This window comes from Pleurodeles waltl, chromosome 10 (assembly GCF_031143425.1).
Source record: "Pleurodeles waltl isolate 20211129_DDA chromosome 10, aPleWal1.hap1.20221129, whole genome shotgun sequence".
Taxonomy (NCBI): Eukaryota; Metazoa; Chordata; class Amphibia; order Caudata; family Salamandridae; genus Pleurodeles; species Pleurodeles waltl.
The window spans coordinates 926,205,983-926,229,500 of NC_090449.1; the positions used below are offsets into that span (position 1 = coordinate 926,205,983).

The window sequence follows — 23,518 nt, forward strand, 5'->3', positions numbered from 1 at the left end:
CATTTTCTGAGGTGTAGCACAGTTTATAACACTAAATACCACATTTCTGGCCTGTAAAATGGCAGCTGCCTGACCTAGTCTACCGGACATTAGGAACGGCCTGCGACTGCCGGCGGACGTCATCATGGTGGTAGGCGGTTGCAACCACGTAACCATAGGTTAATGTTGTTGCCAGTGGCAATCGCAGGCCAATGGCTGTGTCCGCTGGTGATGACGGCTGAGTATGTAGTGGACGTGACAGCCATGTTCTAAAAAATCCCTCACTTTACTCCTGCCAAGCCAGCAAGGCCTCCACTATTGTGCTGCTGTGTACCAACTCTAGGAGCAATCATGCACCGTACAGCAGGTGATAGGGCCCGTGCCTTCCCACCAGATGAGTTGGAGAAGCTGGTGACTGAGGTCCCACCCCTGTATAAACACTTCTATGGTGCACCAGAGGAGCAGAAAAGTACCTCATGTTCACAGTTTCCTCTGTACTTCACCATCATTTCCTTCCTCACAGGCTAGATTGTCCCCATTTGTGCCATTTTGAATACTCATGTGCCTTCTGTTGCAGTCTGTGTAGCGTCACTGGGAGAGTCAATGTGCAGGTATTGGTGGCCAGTGTCATAGGCTGAGTTCATTCACACTGTGGTGTGTTTGTTTTTTGTGTTCTCTGATCCACCTTGTGTAGGATGCACAGAACTAGGTGAGGTGACGTTACAGCCATCCACTCACATGTTTTTCCTCATGAATGTTGTCTATGTGAGACAACATGTATGTGCATGGCAACATGAGCTGAGTATGCATTTTGTAGGTGTCAGTTGTGAATAATTTGAGCTATGTGTATGTAGCCACAGAGATTACTTCACACATCTGCTCTTGCAAGACTGTTGTTTGATATGCATGAAACCACCCTCTCTTCCTTTCAGGTTGCCACACACACCACATGTCAATTTGCTGTTGGCTACATGATGAACTGTAATGCATGGAAGTGATGGGAATGTGGTGTCATGTAGGTTATGTCTGCTCAGCCTGCAGAGACCAGTGCCTGCCACATGTCTCTCCCAGTATGGGTCCTAGTCTAGGCTGGGGGGGATCACAGTAGCTATACAACTGTGGCACTGTGCCCACTCCCTGTACCCCAGGAGATCCTGTCATGTGGCCAATATGAAGCTCTGTTGTAATATGCTGCCCAAAATGCCTCATTCCTATGATTAGATTGGGAATGGGTACAGGGTTGGGTTACTGCTCTGTGACAGATGTGCACTTAGCATCATTGTCAAATGTGTCTCTCTGACTCCTGACAGGTCCCTTACTCTCACAGCCCTGTTGTCACCTTCACCCAGGTCATATTAGTCCTGTGCAGGCTCATTGCATAACTGCCATTTCTACAGTACAGGGAGTGTGTTGATTCCTGGTAGACCATGATGTGTGACTCATTAGCTTGGTCACATAGCAGAAAGCAGACAATGCATGCCTTTTTTTGTTGGATGCCATTATGTAGGATGGACACATATGTCCAAAAGGGTGTTCTGTGGTACAGATACATACCACAGAACACCACCCCCTGAAGTGGCATGAGTCTGCCTTTGTTCTTGCAAATGTCCACACATGGACATGCTGGACACTTTTTGTAACCACCATGCCAGTCCCTTCATTGTTACCCATGTGTGATGTATGGGTTTCTACTCTGGCATTCGCCTGTAGGGACTGTATGTAGGAGGTCATGCTCACAGAGTGTGAATGTGTTGTTTCATTCACACCTAAGAAGCCTACCTTTCAGAAACCACCAAGGTATGATGTGTCTCATAGTGGCTCACATCTCAGTCAGGTTGCTAGAGCATGTGTCACAAGATCTCTGTAAGCCTATCTATTCATTGTAGGGAGAAGGGTGGTGGGTTGTCCTGCAGATTGGCAAATATATATGTCTGTAGTCATGGTCCTGTACTCATTGGTTTGTATATACCACACTTCGGGAGTATTGACAAAATGGGACAGGCCAAGCTTGATGTAATTGACATGTATGTGACTCTACCATTTGTGACGGAACATGTGAACATAATCTCTTGATTTGTATTTTGCATCCATGCAGGTCAATGCCTATCAAAGGAAAGAGATATGGAGAGCCATCTCCAAGAAGGTGCAGACCCTAGGGTCCACAGCTGACAGAGCGCCCACTTTCACAAGAGGTTGAAGGACCTGAGACACGGGCCCAGAAGATCGGAAAGGCTCATCTGGGGCTGCCCTCCCAATGTGGGCAGGGTGCCCGTTGGACAGCAACCCCCCTAATGGCCTGCTTTCTGGTGTTAGCCTATCCAGAGCTTAATGGGCGTTTGAGGGCAGCACAGCAGCCACAAGGAGGTGAGTACAGGGCATACTCCTGCCTCTCCCATTGCCAAATGCTTGAGTGAGTTTCTTACAGCTCCCCCTGACAAATAGGGATGAGCCATCTGCCACACATTAGATGAGAGATTGTTTGTATTGACATGTCATGTGGTGGTTACTGATGTGCCTTTTCTATTGTACCAGGGACATAAAACAGCACTGGGTGGAATCCCTAACAACTAGCTCTGAAAGGACCACACATGGTTCTGTACAGTTATCAATCATGAACTGTTTGTTGTGATAGTGTGTATTTTCTGTGCAACAGACCACTACTTCTCAGTGTTCCAGACCAAAGGTAAGTTGGTGATTGATCACTGTCCCCAGCCATGCATCTGTGTAAATGTGCATGTTGCCATCTGCCTCTCAGAATCTTGTTTCCTTTAGGGTCTGATGGGGTCAAATGCCTCACTGTAATGTGAAGATATCCAACATATATGTGTCAGGGCTTACAGTGTACTGTGGATGCAGCTACGGATCACTACTTTCCCTTGGTAAGTAGGGACTGTCCATTGACATGATGTCTGTGCCATGACTGCTGCCAATATTTCTTGTGCTTATATGTCAGCATGTGTCCCTTTCTCTTTGGTATACATATGTAAGCTGCAGTTTCATGCATGGTCTACCTATGTTGATGGGATGTTGTCTGTATTCCCTCACATACACACGTGCATGGCAAACTGTTTGTGGAATAGTACCTTCACAATAAACATATTTTTCATGTTGTGCCACATACAGGGGTGTCTCATCATTGTCTATTGGCTGACACATTCCCTCATGCATCATAGCATGTCATTTGACATGTACAACTGCATTGGCAATGAGGGACATGATAGGTAGGTCTAGAGTCAAGAGCCAAAATGTGAATGTATATGACCTTGTTGTGGCATCAGGTGGATAAGTGCACTGAACATGTGTAATGTTTAAGGGTTGTGCCCTGACTGTTGTCATGCATCATGCAGTGACTTACAGTGATGTTTCAATCACATGTGTTTGGGTACAGATGTTCATCCACAGATAGACATTTGGGTTTGCATGAGCAAAATGGGAACAGTGATGTAGCTTCCCATTGGGCAACATGTTGAGGGCCTTCCAAAAGTCCTTGCAACTTCTGTGTCACACCTACATGCAAAGGACTAATAGCTTCCACTGGTGGACTCAGAGTATGACATTTTAAGGGGTGCTAGACATTGATAGTGATCTCTCTGGTGTTTGCTGATTTATAGTGTTGTGCATTTTGGGGACATCTCTCCGTGCCACCTTGCACATGATGTCTACAGTGTTCATTTCCATCCCACACATGCGGCCTATCTGCGCAACATCAATGATACCTCCTTGAGTCTAATGGGACAGATGTCACTTGGTGAAGTGTGCATTGTAGAACTGCTTACAGTGTGAAATGAGTAGATCCTGACACCTTCTCGAGGCTACTGTACTTTTGTCATCAACATAACAGGATTTTGGAGCATCCTTTCTTATTGTTGGGTCATTATGTATGTGACACATGGATGTGTGCATGCCTTTGTATGGGATCTGTGGGATTGCATTTGGCATTGGCCTACTATTGTGTGACAACTGGTAACTGAGATCTGCTCCATAGGGCAAAGTTTTGTGGGTGATGAGGTGTCCTAGCTGTTGACTGGTTATTGTGATTGCACAACTTCAGCCATGCAATTGTAGTTTTGTGAGATCCTGATTTCCCAGTGAGCAACTGTTGACAGTTCATGCGGCATGCATGCATATGTTATGGCACATGTATGGGCCACTTAGGTGTAGTTTGTTGCTACGACCTACTTGACATCATGATAATGTTTGCTAATCAGAACTGTTGTTCAAGTTTTCTCATGACAATGTGATAACCCTATTTCTCTTTGCCACATCTGCACACGCATGTGAAGGAGACAGGACACAGCCGAGTGGAGAAGCATCTGGCCAGGGGACCTCAGGTCAAGACACACCTGACACAGAGGTACCCAGTGGCCCAGAGGACAAGGGGAGTGCCACGGGGAGACCAGAACATCTTCATCATCATCACTGAATTCCTCCTCCAGTGGACACTCCCTAGTGGTGGCGGACCCATTGGGGAATCCCCCAGTACCATCCTTGTCCACCCCCCATTCTTATACTCCCCTCCCTGTTGCTCCCCATCTAGTTGGCTGTGCCACCTCACTCAAGAGGGTGGGAGTCGCATTTGCCGCAGGCACCTCTGCCTCAGCTCCTGTTACCCCTGCTGCCCCCAGTGAGGAGGCTACTGACCTCCTGAGAAGTATCTCTGTGGATCAGTCAGCCATTGTGAATGCCACCCAGTGATTAGCGACCCAACTACAACAAGCCAACGTATTCCTGGAAGGCATTCACAGCGCAATGGCTGGCCTACAGAGATCTTTTCAGGCTCTGGCTTCCTCACTGATGGCAGCCAGTCACCTGCCACCTCCTGTCCCCCCTCCACCTCCCTCTTCCCATTCCAAATTCACCCTTCCACCTACCTACCCAAAGTATGCAGACAAATCCTCAGGCATCCACACCTACATCCAAGAGGAGTGCACACAAACAAATGCACCATAAAACACACCGGCACGCACACAAATAACATCCACCCACTGTTGAGCAACAGTCACTGCTTCCTTTGACCTCCCCCACCACCCTCAGCATCACACACACCACATCCAGAATACCCACAGGCACAACACCAAAAGTTACGGACATACCCACAACATCCATCAAACCCACAGACACCACCCCAGCAGACCCCTAGACATCCACCACTAGCACCACAGCCACCGCAACTACAGACACATGGACATCCAACACATCCACATGACTGCAGTCACAACCCCAACAGCCACACACCCACACACCCACCCACCACTGCATCCCTCTGCACCTCCACCCCTCAACCCCAAGACACGCAAACACCCACACTCACCCACACCACACACAAGCATACCTCCCATAAGCACGCACACACAACATCCACACCTACACAGAATGCAACCATTCCCTCTACATCCAAACACCAACCCCCTTCTGCTGACCATCCCTGTGGGCCTAAGAGAGTTGTTTTGTTTGACCTGGACCTTATTCCTGTTTCCTCCGTCCACAGTCCCAAACCTTAAGAGGCCCCCACCAGGCTCCCAGTCCCTCCCGCCTCCTCCCAGGCCTCCACTGCCACCCCCACAAGCATCCATACCTCTACCCGCTAAGAAGAATCCCACCATTCCCAAGAAGAAAACCACCCCTCCCAGGCCCAAGCCCAAATACCCCCTCCCAAATCAGACCCCATCCCCGGATAATCCCAGAGGTACCTGCCTGTTCCCTTGATATCCCTTCCTGTGGCTGTTTCATAAAAATTGGAGGTCAAGTTTGGCACAACACTGTGCTACTTTGGGGCAAGACTAAATGGACTGGCCAATGGCCTTTGGACTTTCATATTTCATAATTAATAAACCAGTTTGTTTTCTTAGTACACATTTGGCCTGCAATTCTTTTTGTAGTTTAATGTTGTTCCTAGGTAACCTGTGTTGTATGGCTACAGTTGTGTGTGTGTTTGAGCCTGCTTGCTGGTCTATTTGCTGTTGTTTGCAGTATGTGACTTTGTGGGCAGTGCTGGTGTCCCCCAAGAGAAGGTATATGCTGACTGTATGGCTATGTGTGTAAATGCAATGGTGGTGTCATGGCATTGTGTGGTGTTTGTTATGTCATCTTGTGTTGTCCATTGTGAGCATGTATTGTGTTGGACTTGTCCCTCAAATATGGCTTATATATTAATCTGATGTGTGTCAGCCTGAGTTTTATTAGTGCAGACATGGAGTGTTTTCAGTTGTGCTAGCTTTGTTAGCATTTGCATGTGCATGTGTCCATGCAGTTGGAGTTGTATGTGCTTTGTTGACTTGCACTCCCATATTGTACAGATGGGCATGGCATTTGGGTCTAGTACTGTTTGTCCCTGAAACACATGTAGGGCCATTTCCTGTGCACATGTTGCTTTAGAGGCATGTGCAAAGTGATATGTGCCCCAATGTAGCCTCCTTCCTTGAGTGTTCTTGGTGCCCCCATCCCAATTGTGCGGGTACTGTGTGCATAGTGCCCTTTGCCTATTTGTCTGTCTGTGTATTGTGCATACCATTGTGCTTCCATTGTGCTGGGGTGTTTGTGATGTGTGTGTCCATTGCAGGGTAGTTTAATGGTGTTTGTGTTCCATGCCACATGGATGCATATGTGTGTTGTATGTGCCGACAGTCCCTGGCCTGTATGGAATTTGAGTGTGTAAGTTGTAATAGTATGTGTGATGTTTGTGTGTAGTTGGTGATGTGTGAGTGAAAGTGATGTAGCATTCACTGTCCCTGTGCCTGGGAGGTGTTCACATGTGTTTTTGTGTAGTGTTGCAGTGCAGTGAGAGTGAGCTGCCCAAAGGGAGCATATTGTGACTGTGAATTTGTCCTGATTTGTGTAAAATGCTGGCCCGGAACACAATGAGACGTGTACATGGTGCCTGTAGTGTGGCCCCCAATATGATGTGGATGACAGCTCAAAGATCTATTGTTGAGTGTAATGACACAGGTAGGTGTGTGTACTTATGGTCAGTGGCATCCACAGCGGCATTGATTTTGAGCTCCACTGATGATCATCAACAGTCACAGGATGTGCGTGATGGCTTCAATGGTGCCTCTGGGTGTGTGAGGCTGCCTGGAGGTAAATGTCTCCCTTTATACTGTCTGTTTCCTCCTTCTGAGATGTGGTGGTTGGATCATCATGGTCACTTTGGTGGTGTGCAACCTCATAATGTGTCTGGAAGAAGCACTGTCTGCGCAGGCCTGTTTGTGCTGCCTCGTGACCATGTTAGTGTGTGCTGCTTAGTGGTGCCAGCGGAAGAGCGATGGTTTTTGCTCCATAGGCCTGCATGACTCGTAATACCATGGTCTGGCACCATCCCGACGGCAGTCAGACCGCCACTGCTGCCATGGATGTCAATGGACCGTCAAACTCGTAATAAAGCCCTAAATGTTGAGGTTGTATCTGATAGCCAGCAGGATCCTAAAATGTTAACAATGGAGACAATATATTATACTATAAAATCCCTAAATGAAAACTAATTAGTAGATAACTCTATTGAGGTTTCTCTTAAAGAAGACATTCATATGTTAGCTGGTTTTAAATTACAGGATGAGCATCCCAGTTTTCCCCTTTTACCAGTTTTACACACAAACCCACACAATATAAGAGGGTCTTTCTTTGCGAAATCAAAGTGTCCACCAGGAAGCTCATGCAGCTTGCACTCATTACATGGCAAGAGCTCAACTTGTCTTCTGTTTTACTTGTTGTTCCTTAGAAGTTCAGTCCACACAGACACAGGTACTAGATTCTAACTACTCATTATTTGCAATTTGCATCACTACTACACTTTTCTACTGCTGCTGGAAGGTGTCTACTCAAAAGATCTAACCTCGACTGGCCCTTTGTTCCCTCCTCCTTCTTGTCCTCTCTCCCTCCCTCACAAGAAGTGGTGTCCAGTGTCCTAATGATCAACATTTATTCCCATGGTCCTAGTATCCCAATCCCTCTCTTCAGTACTCTACATTTAAAGCTCAATAAAACATTTCTACACTGACTAGAAGGGAGCTCAGTGCTATCTCAGCGGTAAAGCTGCAAAGAGGCAATATTGTCACCCAAAACACTCTATGAAACAAATTACACAGAACAGATCACTTGCACAACATACTCCTATCATATATTGATCTATCACAAATGCCAATTCAGTCATATTATTATACAGATAGCAATATCTAGCTCTGACTGTATCTCACTGCAGGAAAACGGGTCACGTCCTGTCTAAAGAATCATACAAGCAATTAACAAAACCATGGGCCATATTTATACTTTTCGACGCACAACTGCGCCAACGCAGTTGTGCATCAAAAAATCTAACGCCGGCTAACGCCATTATGAAGCGCCATGCGGGCGCCGTATTTATTCAATGACGTTAGCCGGCGTTAGCCGGCAGAGCTGCCTGGTGTGCGTCAAAAATAATTACGTACACCAGGCAGCGCCGGCGTAGGGGAAGATGGAGCTTGGGCGCCAAAAATGGGGCAAGTCAGGCTGAGGCAAAATTTTCGCTTCAACCCGATTTGCGCCATTTTTTTTTACTCCCAACCCCCATTTAAATGACTCCTGTCATTGGGCATAGTGGCATGTAGGGGGGCACAAATCAGGCCCCCCTATGCCACAAAAAAAAAAAATAATTAACTTACCTGAACTTACCTTATGTTCCCTGGGATGGGTCCCTCCATCCTTAGGCGTCCTCCTGGGGTAGGCAAGGGTGACAGGGGGGTTCCTGGGGGCATGGGAGGGCACCTCTGGGCTCCTTCCGAGCCCACAGGTCCCTTAACGCCTGCCCTGACCAGGTGCTAAAAAACGACGCAAAAGCGGCTGGACGTCATTTTTTTTTACCCGCCCACTCCCGGGCGTCATTTTTGCCCGGGAGTGTAAATACGGCGCACATGCCTCGGAGTCACTTTTTTAGACGGGAACGCCTACCTTGCATATCATTAACGCAAAGTAGGTGTCCACGCTAAAAAATGACGCAAACTCCATGGACTTTGGCGCTAGACGCGTCTAACGCCAGAGTATAAATATGGAGTTCGTTTTGCGTCGAATTTGCGTAAAAAAAAACGACGCAAATCCGGCGCCAACGGAGTATAAATATGGCCCCATAGGTCTACAAGTAGTGTGTGACAAATTTCACATCCACAAACATTTACACAGCATTCCTTTGATCTACCTCACACATAGCAAGTGACACCACACAGGAAACATACATAGAGCAGTACATCAAAACATATACTCACAGGAACATGCAATTAACACACTATTCACAAATGTTGTGCCTCCCAGTCCATATTTGTGTCTCTCTTACTTTAGGGTCGAGCCTTGGAGAGTATGTGATAGTGCATGCATCTCACTTGCAGGACACTGTTGTATATATAAAAGGGCTTGGAGTCCGCCTGTTGCTTACCATTTGTTAGCTTGCCTGGCACTCTTCTTTACTGACTCATAATTCATCAAGGCAGGCCTAACATAATTTCTGTTTCTCTCTGTGGAGCAGGGACCAGCACTGATTGATTTAACTTAATCAGTTCCCGTCCACTGCTTCTGATGTGATTGTGGTACTATTTCTTGACCCCTCCCACTGCTCCCTCCCACTCCCACTGCTCCCTCTACAGTGCTTTTATTTTCTTGTTTATTAAATGTTATTAAATGTTTAACACATGCCTGTCCTATTTCTGAGCAATCCCCAACCACAGAGGGAGTAAAAAAAAACAGCTCAGATTCACACAGCTTGTTTAAGCGAGAAGCCAGGATTATGAGTTTAGTTCTAAGGCTTTTTTTCTAGTTTATTGAATATTTAACACGTCTGTTCTTTGTCTGAGCGATCCTGAATCACAGAGAGATTATTTAGATGGGGAGCCAGGTTTGTGAGTTTGGTTCTTAATTCTAAATCTGTTTTTACCACTTGAAAGCTTGTAGGCAAGAAGTGTATTACACCACTTCCTCTAATCTCAGACAGTTCATGCTTTTTGGAGGCACTGTTTTTAGGTCCAGCGCGCAAACACTTTTTGACCTATTGTAAGTATTCTGTGGGCTTTTAACCGCACCCATTTCACACCCATCACTTTCACTTGTTCATGGGCTTGCCTTTCAAAAATCCCTCGATGTCGTTGGTAAATGCTGTACGTTTGTCCCGCCTTGGGGCGGTTTTGTTACCGCCTTGCAGACTGACAATGTTACATGGATAATTGCACGACTGCCCATATACTTCAGCGTGGGTGAACTATTTATTTCTTTTGTCTCTGCCCTTCATGCTCTATGGCAGCCAAGGCGCGAACAGTGCAAGCAGCTTGAACAGCAGCTTGAACTCCATTGGGGGTATTGAAGCGCTTGTCACATTATTTACACTGTTACCTAATCAAAGTCATTTCTTTTGGCTCTCCCCTTCACGCTCCATAGCTTTCACAAATACATTTGTAAGTGATAAATACTTTATGTAAAAAATATAGAAATCCTCAAAGCAGCTCTCCCTACACAGCAGGAGAGCCGATACTACAATATTCACTGTACGGTGGAAACTCGCCCAATAATGCTTTGTGAGCATTCTTTTTTCAAAACATTTTTGCCCATAACTCAGCCTGTGGTGGTCCTAGGACTAAGGGACCAATACTAAAACCTTCAGCACGATGCACCCATTTTGTCTAAGTCAACTCTGGGTCCCCACACTAGGCTAGTGGGGGACCCCAAAATAATAACCCCTCCCACAATTCAGTGTCTTTTTAAGCTCTCTAACGGCTCTAACTTTTGTCTTACAGCTGAGAGTAGCTAATGTTTTAAGGGCCTTGTTTCTAATATTGTTGCAGAAGGCCTGCTAGTCTTTAAAATGTATAATGAACTATGCTTTCTATGGATTAAATATATGGTTGCACTGCCTTATTTTCTGCCATTCTGTTTTCATGTGGTTATGTCCTCTAGGGACAAACTATATGGTTACATGACCATGTTTCTTAGAAATGCTGTTTTTATTGTGGTGTCCTCTAGGGGCTGTTCTGAGCATTACAGTCAACATGCTACAATATTTGTGGCATGAGGAAATGCGTCCCATAATGCTTTGCAGGGTATTCCATTTACAAAGCATATTTGCTCATAACTCAACCTATGGTGGTCCTAGGAGAATGGGACCACCTTCAAAATGTGTTCACCACAGCATGCTCTTTCTGTCTAAATCATCTCCGGGCCCCTACACTACATTAGTGGGGACCCCAAAATAGTAACCCATCCCACCATTCAGTGTATTTAGAAGAACTCTTATGGCTAGAACGTTTTTTTGCGCACCTGGGAGTGGTTTGTGTTTTAAGGGCCTTGTTTGAAAAAATATTCCAGTAGGCCTACTAGCCCTTTAGTTCTATGCAGTGCCACTGGAATTATGTGACAGAAAGGACCAAAATATGTGACAGGGTTGGCCAATTAATGTGGCAAAAGAAGTCCAGTTATACATTTACAATGCCATTTAATTCAACTCAAGTAAATGTGAGACCTATTACATTTCAAATGCTTGTTTTTAGTTGTTATCGCTGCTCCTCCTCCTTGCAGATTGCCCTGTCAACCTTAATGTAGTTGTTCCTGTTAATTAATCAGTACAAATAACTAAAATATTAAGCTTTCTAGCTCGGCAGTATTTGAAGATTATTCATCCATTTGGCATGGTGCTTTCAGTGATTAGGGAGTAATAAGCACATTCCTTTTCTTTTTGACTGGTCATATGCAGTGATTGTGTTTTCCATTTACTAATCAAGCTTTGGTGATTTTCTTCATTCACTTGATTTTTGGTACGTTTTCTAATGTAGAGGATGTTTCACTAATGAAGCAAATGTTTTATTGAAAAAACGGGTTGGGTTAACTTAGTTTATTTATGTACAATTACGGTTTAGACAGAATATTGTATGTACAAAAAAATTATATTGTATACCTATATGCTTGTTTGTCCGTTTTTTTCTGTTTACTCCTGTTGCTTGAGGTGCACATTGTAACAAAATTATAAACCTTTGTTGCGCCTCCAAAGTAAGTCCTCTTTTAGTTGTAATTTTTTTCTCAGTTTGTGTTCCCTGTTCTACAGTATGTTTTGGATGTGAATAAAATGTGCTATGCTAAAAACACAGGACCTCATTTACAAGTGCCCTGTGCCACCAGTGTGTCACTTTCGTTGATGCACTGGAGGTGCTGACTGCAGGAGCATATCTACAAGGTCATGCAAAGCCACTTTGCATGATTTACATGGCCTTGTAGATATGGCCCCCTTTCACCCATTAGTCTGCATGAAAGGGGAGGTCCATGGGTGTTGCTATGGGTGTTCCCACGCAACACCCATGGAAATTGCTGCATTCCCAGATTTACAAGCTTTCGTAAACCTGGGAATGTGTCCGTTTCCTATGCCACCCCAAGGGTGGCGTAAGGGTGGCACAACATTGAGAAATAACATTATTTCTCCCTGTTTTTTCCTGTTTCTATGTGTGCTGCACTTCTTGTGATTATTTTTGTGCAGGAAGGTGTTCCTTCCTGCACAAAAACAATCATTCAATCAATCAATAACTTGTAAAGTGCAAATTATCACCTATGGGGTCTCAAGGCGCTGATGGGAGCATGCTGTTCACTCAAAAAACCAGTTCTTAAGATCCTTCCTCAATTGCTTCAGCGAGGTGGCCTGTCTGAGGTTGAGTGGGATGTGTTCCATGTCTGGGCTGCGAGATAAGAGAAGGATCTGCCTCCAGCTGTGCTCTTCCTGATTCTGTGGATGGTGGTGAGGGCAAGTTGGAAGGATCGGTGCTGCCTGAGAGGAGTGTAGAAGGTCAGGCGGTGGTTGAGGTAGACCAGTCTTATGTTGTGCAGTGCCTTGTAGGGGTGAGTCAGTAGCTTGTAGGTGGTGTGTTTGTCGACCGGGAGCCAGTGCAGGTCTCTGAGGTGGGCAGAGATGTGGCTGTGGCGGGGATGTCCAGGATGAGTCTGGCTGCCGCATTCTGGATTCTCTGCAGTCTTGTTTGAAACTTCTTTGTAATGCCAGCGTAGAGTGTACTGCTATACTCCAGCTTGCTGTTGACAAACGTGTGGGTAACCGTCCTTCTTGTCTCAGTGGGGATCCACTTGAACATCTTCAGAAGTAGGCTCAGGGTGTGGTAGCAAGACGGTGAGATGGCGTTGACGTGGAGGGTCATGGAGAGTGTGGAGTCCAGGATGATGCTCAGATTGCATGATTGGTCAGTGGAGGTGGGGGCGTTTCCTATGGCGGTTGGCCACCAGGAGTCATCCCAGGCGGAGGGGTGGAGCCGATTACGAGGATGTTTGTCTTGTCCGAGTTGAGTTTAAGGCAGATGGTTTCCATCCAGACAGCAACTGCCCTCATTCCGTTGTAGAAATTTCCATTAGTTGTTGATGGGTCGTCAGTCAAGGAGAGGATCAGCTGGGTACCGTTGGCATAGGATACGTTGTTTAGGCTGTGGTGCCTGACAATTTTAACAAGTGGGGCCATGTAGATGTTGAAGATGGTCAGGCTTAGTAAGGATCCCTAGGGTACTCCGAGCATCTTTCTTTGGGTGTCGAGGTGAACTGCGGGAGCCTGACACTCTGGGTTCTTGGTTGAGGACGATGAGGGCGACTGTGCCTCCCGTGGTCCAGTATGCTGCAGATGTCATTGGTGACTGCGAGGAAGGCTGTTTCAGTGCTTTGGTGCTCCTGAATCCAGACTGGGAGGCATCTAGGACCTGGTTGGGTTCAAGGAACTTTGTGAGTTGCATGTTGATGGCCTTTTTAGTTACCTTGGCTTGGAAGGAGAGCAGAGAATTCTTCAAATCCCTTGGGTCGGTAGAGGGTTTCATTAGGAGTGGGTTGACCAGATGGACGGGAAGGTTGCTGATTTGATGGAGCGGTTGATAGTCCAGCAGAGCTCTGATGCAATCGGCAAGACTTATTGGCATTGCCAATGCTTGTTTTTACTTTCAGGCATCTTATACAGCAGCCATGCTGCTGTGACAATATTCCTAAAAAAATGACAAAAGCCAATAAATCTTGCATAGGCAATAGGCAAGACCTATCGCTTTTCTAGTGCTTGTTTGCAATTCTTATGACCCAAATCATTAATGCCACACTGTGCCAATGCCCCCTTTTTCCACCCTCAGCATTCTCTACAACCAATTTATTGCAACACATCCTTCATTTACTCCCTACCATAAGAAAATACACACTTTCAAGATGCAATGTGAGTAGTACTGCCACATTTAGTTAAAACGTACATTGGAGAAAACCCATCTGCAACGGCCATTCAGGTGTAACTCCAATTGGGAAATCACCAAAATGCCAAGAACCTTATAAATATAAAAATGTACAGGAAGCAAATCTCCAGACATAGGACTGAATCCATAGCCTGATAATTAAAAAATATTATTTTGTAGAACTCCTAAGATATATTAAGAACAATTTTTATTTATAAAAAAATAAACATAAAGAGGATTATGGGACTAATAAAAAAACACAGGTAGCAATATTTTTGTTTCCATTTTACTGTGACAAACATGGGAACCAGACAGGAACAAAAGCGGAGGAAAAGAAGTATGAATAAAAGTTAAATAGGGTTCTGTAGAGGGATGCATTGAAAGAAACACATCTAAAAGAGTATAACATTGCTGATCTAAGAGTGTTTGCAAAAGACAGGTATATAAAATAAGGGAGGAGGACATATGAGTGAGAATGCATGAGTATCGATAATGAGATAAATATACAAGTGAGGATCGGCCCAGGGATAATAGAGAGGTGACTAGATATGTTCAGTGTAACAAGCTCATGCTCAAACACAAAAAAATCAGTAGCAATAGAGGAATAAGTTAAAAAAGTTACTGAGTAAAGGGGAGGGAAGGTGAGAAGGAAGGGTATAGGAGAGATCATATAAGGATGATTTGCCCATGGTGGACATAGACAAAAATAGGGGTCCAGTGGTCTTCTCCATCCTAAAAAAAAAGAAAAAAGGAGTAAGGAACTATGTGACCCAGTAGCAAATATCTGGTTTGGGCGTGCATTTGTCAATATATGGCATTCACCTGGCAGAATTCGTCGACATTGTGAATTCCATTAAGAGTGACAAAATTTGAGAAAACCGTATTCAGGACAAAGGTTGGATCAAATCTGGTTTCCTTGCATCTTTTTTTTAAATCTATTACATGTAAGGGAGTGAGGCTATTTCTAAGTAATAACAATGGAAAAAAATACAGTGCTTTAGGGTCACAAATTCTTCTGAACCCATGCTTCTTACTACGAGCCATGTTGATGCACCATACCTCCATACAGCGGAAACACGTGGGCGACAGAAACAGAAAGTATTGATAAAATATCTTCAAGTTGTTCGGAAGGGCATGCCGGTGTTGTGTGCAAGGGGTATATGTGAGGGGGTGCTGCTGCAGGGTGGTCAATGGTAGGTGGGTAGGATGGTTCAGGGGAGACTGTAAACTGGCAGGAGTAGTATTACAAGCTTTCCCTGTGCCTAGGCTGGTGGTCGGGTGAGGCAGGAAAACAGGTCAGGCCTAAAACACCGCTCATTTCCAAAGTGAGTTTACAGACCAGATTAACCAGCCGGTAAAATCAGGTCCGTTGTTCCTACCAGTGCTGAATTTGGAAGAAATTACTTTGGGAACCAATAAATTGGTGGTTATGGTGTGCCAGAAGAAAGGGGGTGATGCCACAAAGGTCGGAGAAATGAAAGCAGAGTCTGACAGCCAGCTTATACATTTTTTTAAAGCACTGCCACATAGAAATTGGCAACAAAGACAAATGTGAAAGTAAATTATTCTAAGTTCCTTAATTGGTCACAAAGCAGCATTTAAATATCTTGCAAGGTTAAGACAATGGCTGCAGAGCTTGTTGGGTTCCCAGCAGTTCTCCGGGGATGTTAATAATGGAAGGATAACTCTAGTGGTTAATGCAGTTCCAAGAGAGTACTGTGTTTTGTTGAGTCATAGTCAACTCATAAGATATCATAGGGCCAGATTTACAAGGCCCTAGTTCCTCTTAGCTCCACATTAGCGTCTTTTTGTTTACACTAATGTGGCGTTAAATAGGCCCTGCTCCTTCACCATATTTACAAACTGGTGCAATGCTTGCATTGTGTCACTTTGCACCCCCTTGAGCCACATTATGCCTGCCCCAGGCATAATGTATGCAACTGGGCGTTCCGGCACAGGTAGGTCCGTAAAAGTGGCACAGTGAAATCTACAAGATTTCACTGCACAACTTTTAGTGTCATTTTTAAAGCCTGCTCAGTTTAATGTGCACATGCAAAGCACATTTTGTAGCATGCAGTTCACAGATTTGTATTTTATGTTGATAGGTAAGTGGGTACTGATGTTTTAAATTTCTCAGGGCCCCCAACTTTTAAAAGAGCCCCTAGGTAATAAACATTATTCAGTCTTGAATTAGCAGGGAAATGGCTAATAACATTTGAAGTTGTTCCCCTCACCATATATCCTACCCTGGCCTCTCTAAGGGCCAGATGTAGGTAGGTTTCCGTTTGCTAGTTGCAAATTGCGAGTCCCAGCGACTCGCAATTTGCAACTCGCAAAAGGAAATGCAGAAAGGTGTCTCAGACACCTTCTGCGACTCGCTATGGGGTCGCAAAGACCCACCTCATGAATATTTATTTCTAAATCCTGATTTTGTGTTTCTCGCAACCATTCACTTTTAAGCTATAGGGGCATATTTATTTATATTTCCCACAACGCAAGCCAACGAGCAAAGTTGCTGTGCTGCATTATGGGAAATGGAAACAGCAGAAATGCGCCAAATGTACTAAGAATTGGCAAACATCTGCTTCCTCCCAGCACTAGTATACAGTGTACTTCCTAGCACCAACGCAAGCGCCATTGGGCCATGTTGCAAGGTTGCTTGCGTTATGACAAGAATATTTTCTCTGCAGGAAGAAATACCTCCAAAGAGGCTTTTCCATTTTCTATGTGTATGCAGAATGTATCACGCATAGAAAGGGGGAGTAACAATGAGAAAAAATACTTTTCTTCTTACTACTCCTCCCTCTGGGAGGTGTATGGATGTGATGGAATCCCATGTTTACAAACTTTTGAAAAACTGGAATTGCATCCAACCCATGGGTGGATGAGTGGGAAAACCATGCTCCATCCATGGAAAGCCTACCAGCGTGACATGTAACGTAATGCAGCTCAAGATGCTGCATTGCATTTATTTATAAAGCCATGCAAGGTGTCACAAATCGCCCCTTGCATGCCATTGTAAATCTGATTCAAGGAATTGTGCTGCATTGCATCATCTTGCATAACTCAAGAAAATCAGTACTTCTTGCTAAATCTTGTAACCCTCATTGTCTTTTGTAGCATTTCCTGTACATTAATTTACAAACTTGCATGATTTATTGTTTTGTTGTGTGTGTTGTACAGTACTCCGATGCCCTACACTGGAATGAGTAGTACTATAAAATAATTAAAAATAAATTAGTGCCACATAAATCATTATTTATGTAATTACTAATACACACACAGACACACCTGCCATTCTTACAGTGCACTGATATCTCTTACATAGTGTGATTGAATAAAGTCAAAAACCTGCCTCAAATTCATAGTTTCTTGAAAGTACTTGTGAAGTAGAGCTGTGTGCCTTTGTTTGCTGCCATTGCAATTGTGTCTGAGTGATAAAGCTTGAACAAAAGAAGGGCTCATGGTCATTTAAATCAGGTATTTGTTTTAGACCCAGCTGGATGTGAAAATATGAAAGCCTCCTCCCCCCTGCATGTTGCTACTCATAGAATATACGTTTTAGCTCTGTCACTTGTGTCACTAAAGTCATTAAACTATGATAGGTTTTATTTTATAAACCTAAATGAGAGAAAAACTCACATAGAAAGCTGCAGTGACACACATTTTAAAGGTGCAAGTTGCTTGTATTTCAAAGTTTGACATCTGTGCCTCTTTTATTAAATCCTACTCTAAAAGGTTAAAGTTAAAATCTAATTTAGACTCTAAACTAATAGCCCATGTAGAAACAAATTTGGATTTTTTATATTCAGTAAAAGATGAAGGACTTAGAAAATATGTTTGAAATATGCAGTCCTCTGTTATCCCTAGCATAATGGAATAACAAAGCTTTTCCACTGAAATTAAATGTTTTACTGAGGATATATTAATTAATGATGAATTTATAAGTTTGCATATTATATATGGTTTTACTAAAAAGTATTCAATCAAATGTATTTTATATATCTCTTGTGTTAGCATAACTGTGGGCTACAGAGCTTGCATTTTACAGTCCTGTAAAAATATTGAATTATTGTTTCACAACGTGAAATCTTATTTCAGATTTCGTTGCCATGAGAAGCAAAGTCCCATTTGAAATAAGTCTATTGTTTAACCGTAGAAAGCCATACCCATTTGTCCTTGCGAACGTTAAAGTACAGGAACATGGACTGAAATAGTATACATTTGTTTTGACCTGTTTGGAGACACACGGAAAGGAGATGTTCGCATGACAGACTTTTGCAGTGACTATTCACACTTTTCTCAGAGCAGTCCTGTCTTGGTCAAAGATAGACACTTTCCTGATGCCTGCAGATGCCTTGCTGACCAGATGCTTTGCTGATGAAGGTTCCCTGAATGCTGTATCCTTTGGAGAGGTATTTTCCTCTCCGTCATTTACCAATGCCCCTTGAAATTGCCTTTTTATATTAGAAACTCCATTATGCTGATGCTTTTTTATTTTCTTTCTATTTAGTTAGTGTCCTGTAGACCGAGTTATTGTTTTTTCAAATTATTTTTGTCCTTCTTTTACTATTTGTATTTTCCCCTCATGCGTTCCTCCCCACACATGAATTTCCTTAATTTGGTTAGTTGTAGGGTTGAACCGTGCCCAGCCAAAGATTATTGACTCTGCTAAATTTAAATTGACTAATGATTGTTCAATCTGAGCAATGTGTAATTTCTGTATCACAGCTATATGTATTGCCTTTATGTGTCATTCTTGTTGAATGCTTAGCTTTATTGATGATAGTACACCATAATCTATTTCATCGCCTTGGGCAACCCTTGATGATTATGTATCTCTATAACTTGGTTTTGCACTTAGTCTACATGACTTTGAGCCTGTGTTTGTAATAAATCTCTAAACTATATTCCTGATTGGAATTTTCTTTCCGTGGCCACATTGGTCATGGCATCTAAATTGTTGGGGTGGTGTTGAAGTATTGCTGGTGGAATTCACCACACATCTTTCTGGGTCCAAAGGTCCGTTGACATTGTTGCGCATTTGATTCCTGTAAAGGAAGAAAAATGCATCCACGCTTCTCTAAGAAAGCAGACCATGCATAAGGTGCTGCTGAATTATGTCCAGTGTCGTAAAATTACACCAGGACAAATTCAAAATATTTCACTGAGTCAGACAGAACCCACATCCAACTGAGAAACTGGTACCAGAAATGGTATCCAGCGGGAACTCCCTCATTTACTGCACTGGTTCCCATGGGTGTCATTTGGGGGTCACAAGAGGTCACAGCTCCGACCCTTGGCTTGCCCATTGTGACCCCTGGCACTGCCTTTGTGACTCCTGGCCTCAGAGGTGGCAAATTCAGTGCCAAGTACACAGGGCTGCTCCACATTCCTTATTTTTAGTCCGTTGTTCGTAATACTAATAGGGAATAATATTCTATTATTCATTATTAGTGTAATAAAAACAAAGGAGAACACTTAGCTGGAACTGGACCTTTGGTGGTAACTGTGGTAAATATAAATGTTTTTAAATATAAGTTGTGTGCATGATTGCATGTTTATGTGACAGATAATGTGTGTGTCAGCGTGGGTCTGTATAAGTAAGCATGTGTGTGAGTGAAAAAGACTGAGGCCCTGGTTTATATTTTTTGCAGCAAAACTGCACTAACGCAGTTTTGAACCAAAAAGTTTAGCACCGGCTTGCACCATTTCTGTGCACCAGCCGGGCACCATATTTAGGGAATTGTGCAAGCCGGTGCAAAGGGTAGGCTAGTGTAAAAAAATTACATTAGTCGGTGGGACTCGCGGTATGGAGGAAGGGGGGTTTGCACCAAAAACTGATGCTAGGCAGGTCAGAGTAAAAAAAAATTACTCTAACCTGCCTAGAGTCATTTTCTGACACAAAACCATCCATACCACATGACTCCTGTCTTAGCCCTACCCCAATGGCCAGCACAAGGGACCAGGGTCCCCTGGGCATGGTCATTGTACCCTGTGCCATGTATGGGGGCCCATTTCAGGGCCCCTTATGGCACTTAAAAAAATAAAATAAAATACTTACCTGTACTTACCTGTATTTACCTGGGATGGGGTCCCCCATCCTCCGCTGTCCCTCTGGTGTGGGTTGGGGTGTCTCTGGGGTCTGGGGATGGCATCTGTGAGCTTATTCCATGGTGTTCCACCATGGAAATAGGCCCACAGGTCCCCTAACGCCTGACCCCTCCTCCCTCCCGTGCACCATTTTTGCACGGGAGTATAAATATGGCGTTAAGGCCATAGAGTCATTTTTTGCACGGAAACGCGTACCGTGCATCTCATTAGGGCAAGGTAGGTTTCCACGTCTAAAAAATGACTTTAACTCTATAAATTTGGCGCTAGATGGGTTGAGCGCCAAAGTATAAATATGGAGTTAGTTTTGCACAGAATTAGAGTTAGAAAATGATGCTAATTCGGTGTAAACAGAGTATAAATATGCCCCTGAGAGTCAGTGACAAATAGTGAGCAAGATTGTGTGAGGCTGAGGCCCAGATTTTTTACTCTTTGACGCAAGGCAATGCTGCACCAAAGATTTTGCACTGCCTTATGTCAAAGAAAAAGAGAAAAATACACCATATGTACTAAGATATGGTGTATTGTTTCTCTCCCTTTGCGCTAGTTCACTTTTGGCAGCCACACACCAACATACGCATCCTTATGACATAGTGCAAGGGTGTGCATTCTCTGAAGCATTGGTTTTGTACTGGAAGGGGCCCTTTCCAGTACAAATCTATGCTTTAAAGCTTTTTCCACTTTGTATGTGTGCTGTACAGTGCAGCACATGGCCAAAGTTGGAGAACAAGGAGAAATTAAAACATTTCTCCTCATTTTGCCTCTCTTAAGGAGTCATAAGATTTTGCCACAGGTTCCTCTCTGCCAATGCTTGTAGATAGGGACTTGTATTGAAACCCATAGGTGGTTGCATGAGCTCTCCACATGCTCTACCCATAAGACGCCTACTTGGCACAAAATAAAGCAAGCAGTGTATAGCACAATTTTGCTTTATGTTGGGATACTATCCAATGGAATCAGGATTTGCGTTGGATAATAAATCCCACCCTAACACAAAAGTGCCACAAACAGGTGCAAAGCCTTATTAAACCTTGGCTTGAGTGTCAGTAATTATGAGTGAGTACAAGTGAGTTTAGGAGTGAATGCAAGTGACATTGAGAATGAATAAGAATGAGTGTAAGCGGGTGTAGGAGAGCGTGAGTGGGCTGTAAGGGTCGTGTGATATGCTTTCCTGGAAAAAATCAGGGTCAATGGTCATATGATGTTATTTCCTGTGATGTCATTAAGGCACAGGGGTATGGGATACCACTTCCGCTACTCCTGGCATTTTCGTGAAGCGACACTCATGCTGGTTCCCACACCAGTAAATGTCGGTGCAGGAACAACAGCTCACCGGTGGCTGAGCAGAGTGGAATTCGGATCCTTACAGTAACTCCTCTCCACTCAATTGTAACCGGAGCGTTTACGTAAAGGTTATGTTTGTTTCACTCATAATGTTCCTTAAACATAACTGAATATTTTGCTAACAGTGCTGCTAGTGTGGTTTTCAAATGTCGGGCGTCTTGGTTTCTGACAACTGCAACCATAGCTATCTTTCATGTGGATAGTGAACTTAATGACAATTGTGAGCAATTTTGCTCTAGGAATGCAAGACTATTTTAATTTAATTCAGTCTGAAAAAAAGCAAACACGTGATTCCAAAGCATTAATATTTGTTTTGTGGCACCCCTCAACTTTAGTCAGTGCACACAAAATGGCATAGTCAACAGTATGTTTAGAAAGCGTGAAAATCGCGGTTTTAGGTTTAACTAAACAACAAATGACATTTTACAAGGCTGGCTTTTTTTCTTTCTCTGCAGCGGCGCGAACTAGGGGAAATTCGCAAGTCGCAGAAACGTGGGAAATAAAATAGTTCAAGAAAATGTTCGTAAGGCTGCCAAAATGCACCTGTTAATATATTGGCAAATCCCTTCAATGATAGAAGTAATTTATGGTCGTATGCACGCTAAGCCGGTGATTTATCAACCGCACCGGCTGTCTTCCTGCCAGCCTTGCGTGCAGAAAATTCCAAGGCGAGGGGTGTGGAAAAGGGAGCATCGCTACTGGAGGTATTCGAGGCATTTAAATCGGGTGATCCCACGTGAACCGTTAATTTACAATGCCCGTTAGGAGGGGTCTTTAGGGAGTATTACCAGTTGCAGAGGCGGGCACAGCGGGCGACTCTCTCCCCGGATGAGGTAACGTAGGCGCAGCGGGGGAAGGCTCGGTCCGGGGCACAGGCCGCTGCTTGTCTAATGCCGGCATGCCAACTGCAGCCATCTGAGCTTGGTACACTTGCAACTGGTGGACTCGCCGGGGCTCCTGGACCTGCCGCTGCCAAGAAAACAGCACAGTAGAAAGAAACGTGAGAAGGGATCAAGCAGAGGCAGCGAGAGAAACATGTCAACAAATTAAGTTCATTAGGTCAGGCCTGTAATAAACGGTGTGAAAAGAGCGCCAAAGGGCCAGTCGATAAATCCATTCACCAGATGGTTTCACACTGACACTCAAGCGCTGCGTGTCCTGTGAAGGGTGTGTGATGGCAGGGGAGCTGTCAGATCTCACAGATTGGGAGGAAGGGGCGCAAACACTGCGCACAAATATAATCTTCTTGCATCACAAGCGGCGCTTGAAACGGTAACCTCGTCGCCAGTGAAATGCACAGAAAAATAAACATAATTCGTAGGATTAGAAATGTCTGTGTTACATCTCGTTTGTAAAATTGTACAACTGAAGACATTGCAAATTGAGCTGCTAAATCATCTGAAAAAAGTGAGCTGCAAAAGCCGAGAGGATTGGGGGGAATAATATGTTTACTGAAATGTGAAGTATTTGCTTTTTGTTACAATTTAATTTATTGGGCCCGATTCACAAAGGGTAAAGTTAGACCAAAAGTCTAAGTTTAGACCAAATGTCTACGTTTACTCCTAGTAAAGTTAGACTTTTGGTCTAAGTTTAGACTTATGCTATCAACTTAGACCAGAAGTCTAACTTTACTAGAGTAAAGTTGGACTTTAGGTCTAAACGTAGATTTTTGGTGTAAGTTTACCTTTGTGAATCGGACCCATAGAGCAAATAGTGTAAGTTCCCGCATGTCAGTGTAAACATCACAGCAGGTCCTGAGACAGTAACTAAGGTGCTGTGATTAAAACAGTCCACTTCTGTACAGTGGTGCGACAATAATTTTTATAAACTCCAACATTTATGTACATTCATTTTAGTAGCAGCTAAGATAAGAGCAAGTCTGGTAGCTAAAG

At 44.0% G+C, this 23,518-nt stretch overlaps 1 protein-coding gene across 1 annotated transcript in view; it reads right to left on the reverse strand.

Moving 5' to 3' along the window:
* Positions 1 to 22,589, reverse strand: part of LOC138262031 (histone deacetylase 9-like) — a 1,178,236-nt gene extending 1,155,647 nt beyond the window's left edge. Inside the window, exon 1 of the mRNA XM_069211700.1 lies at positions 22,415 to 22,589. Within this exon, the coding sequence (XP_069067801.1) occupies positions 22,415 to 22,541 (127 nt within the window). The 5' untranslated portion in view covers positions 22,542 to 22,589. The remainder of the gene's footprint in view (positions 1 to 22,414) is intronic.
* Positions 22,590 to 23,518: the final 929 nt, after the last annotated feature.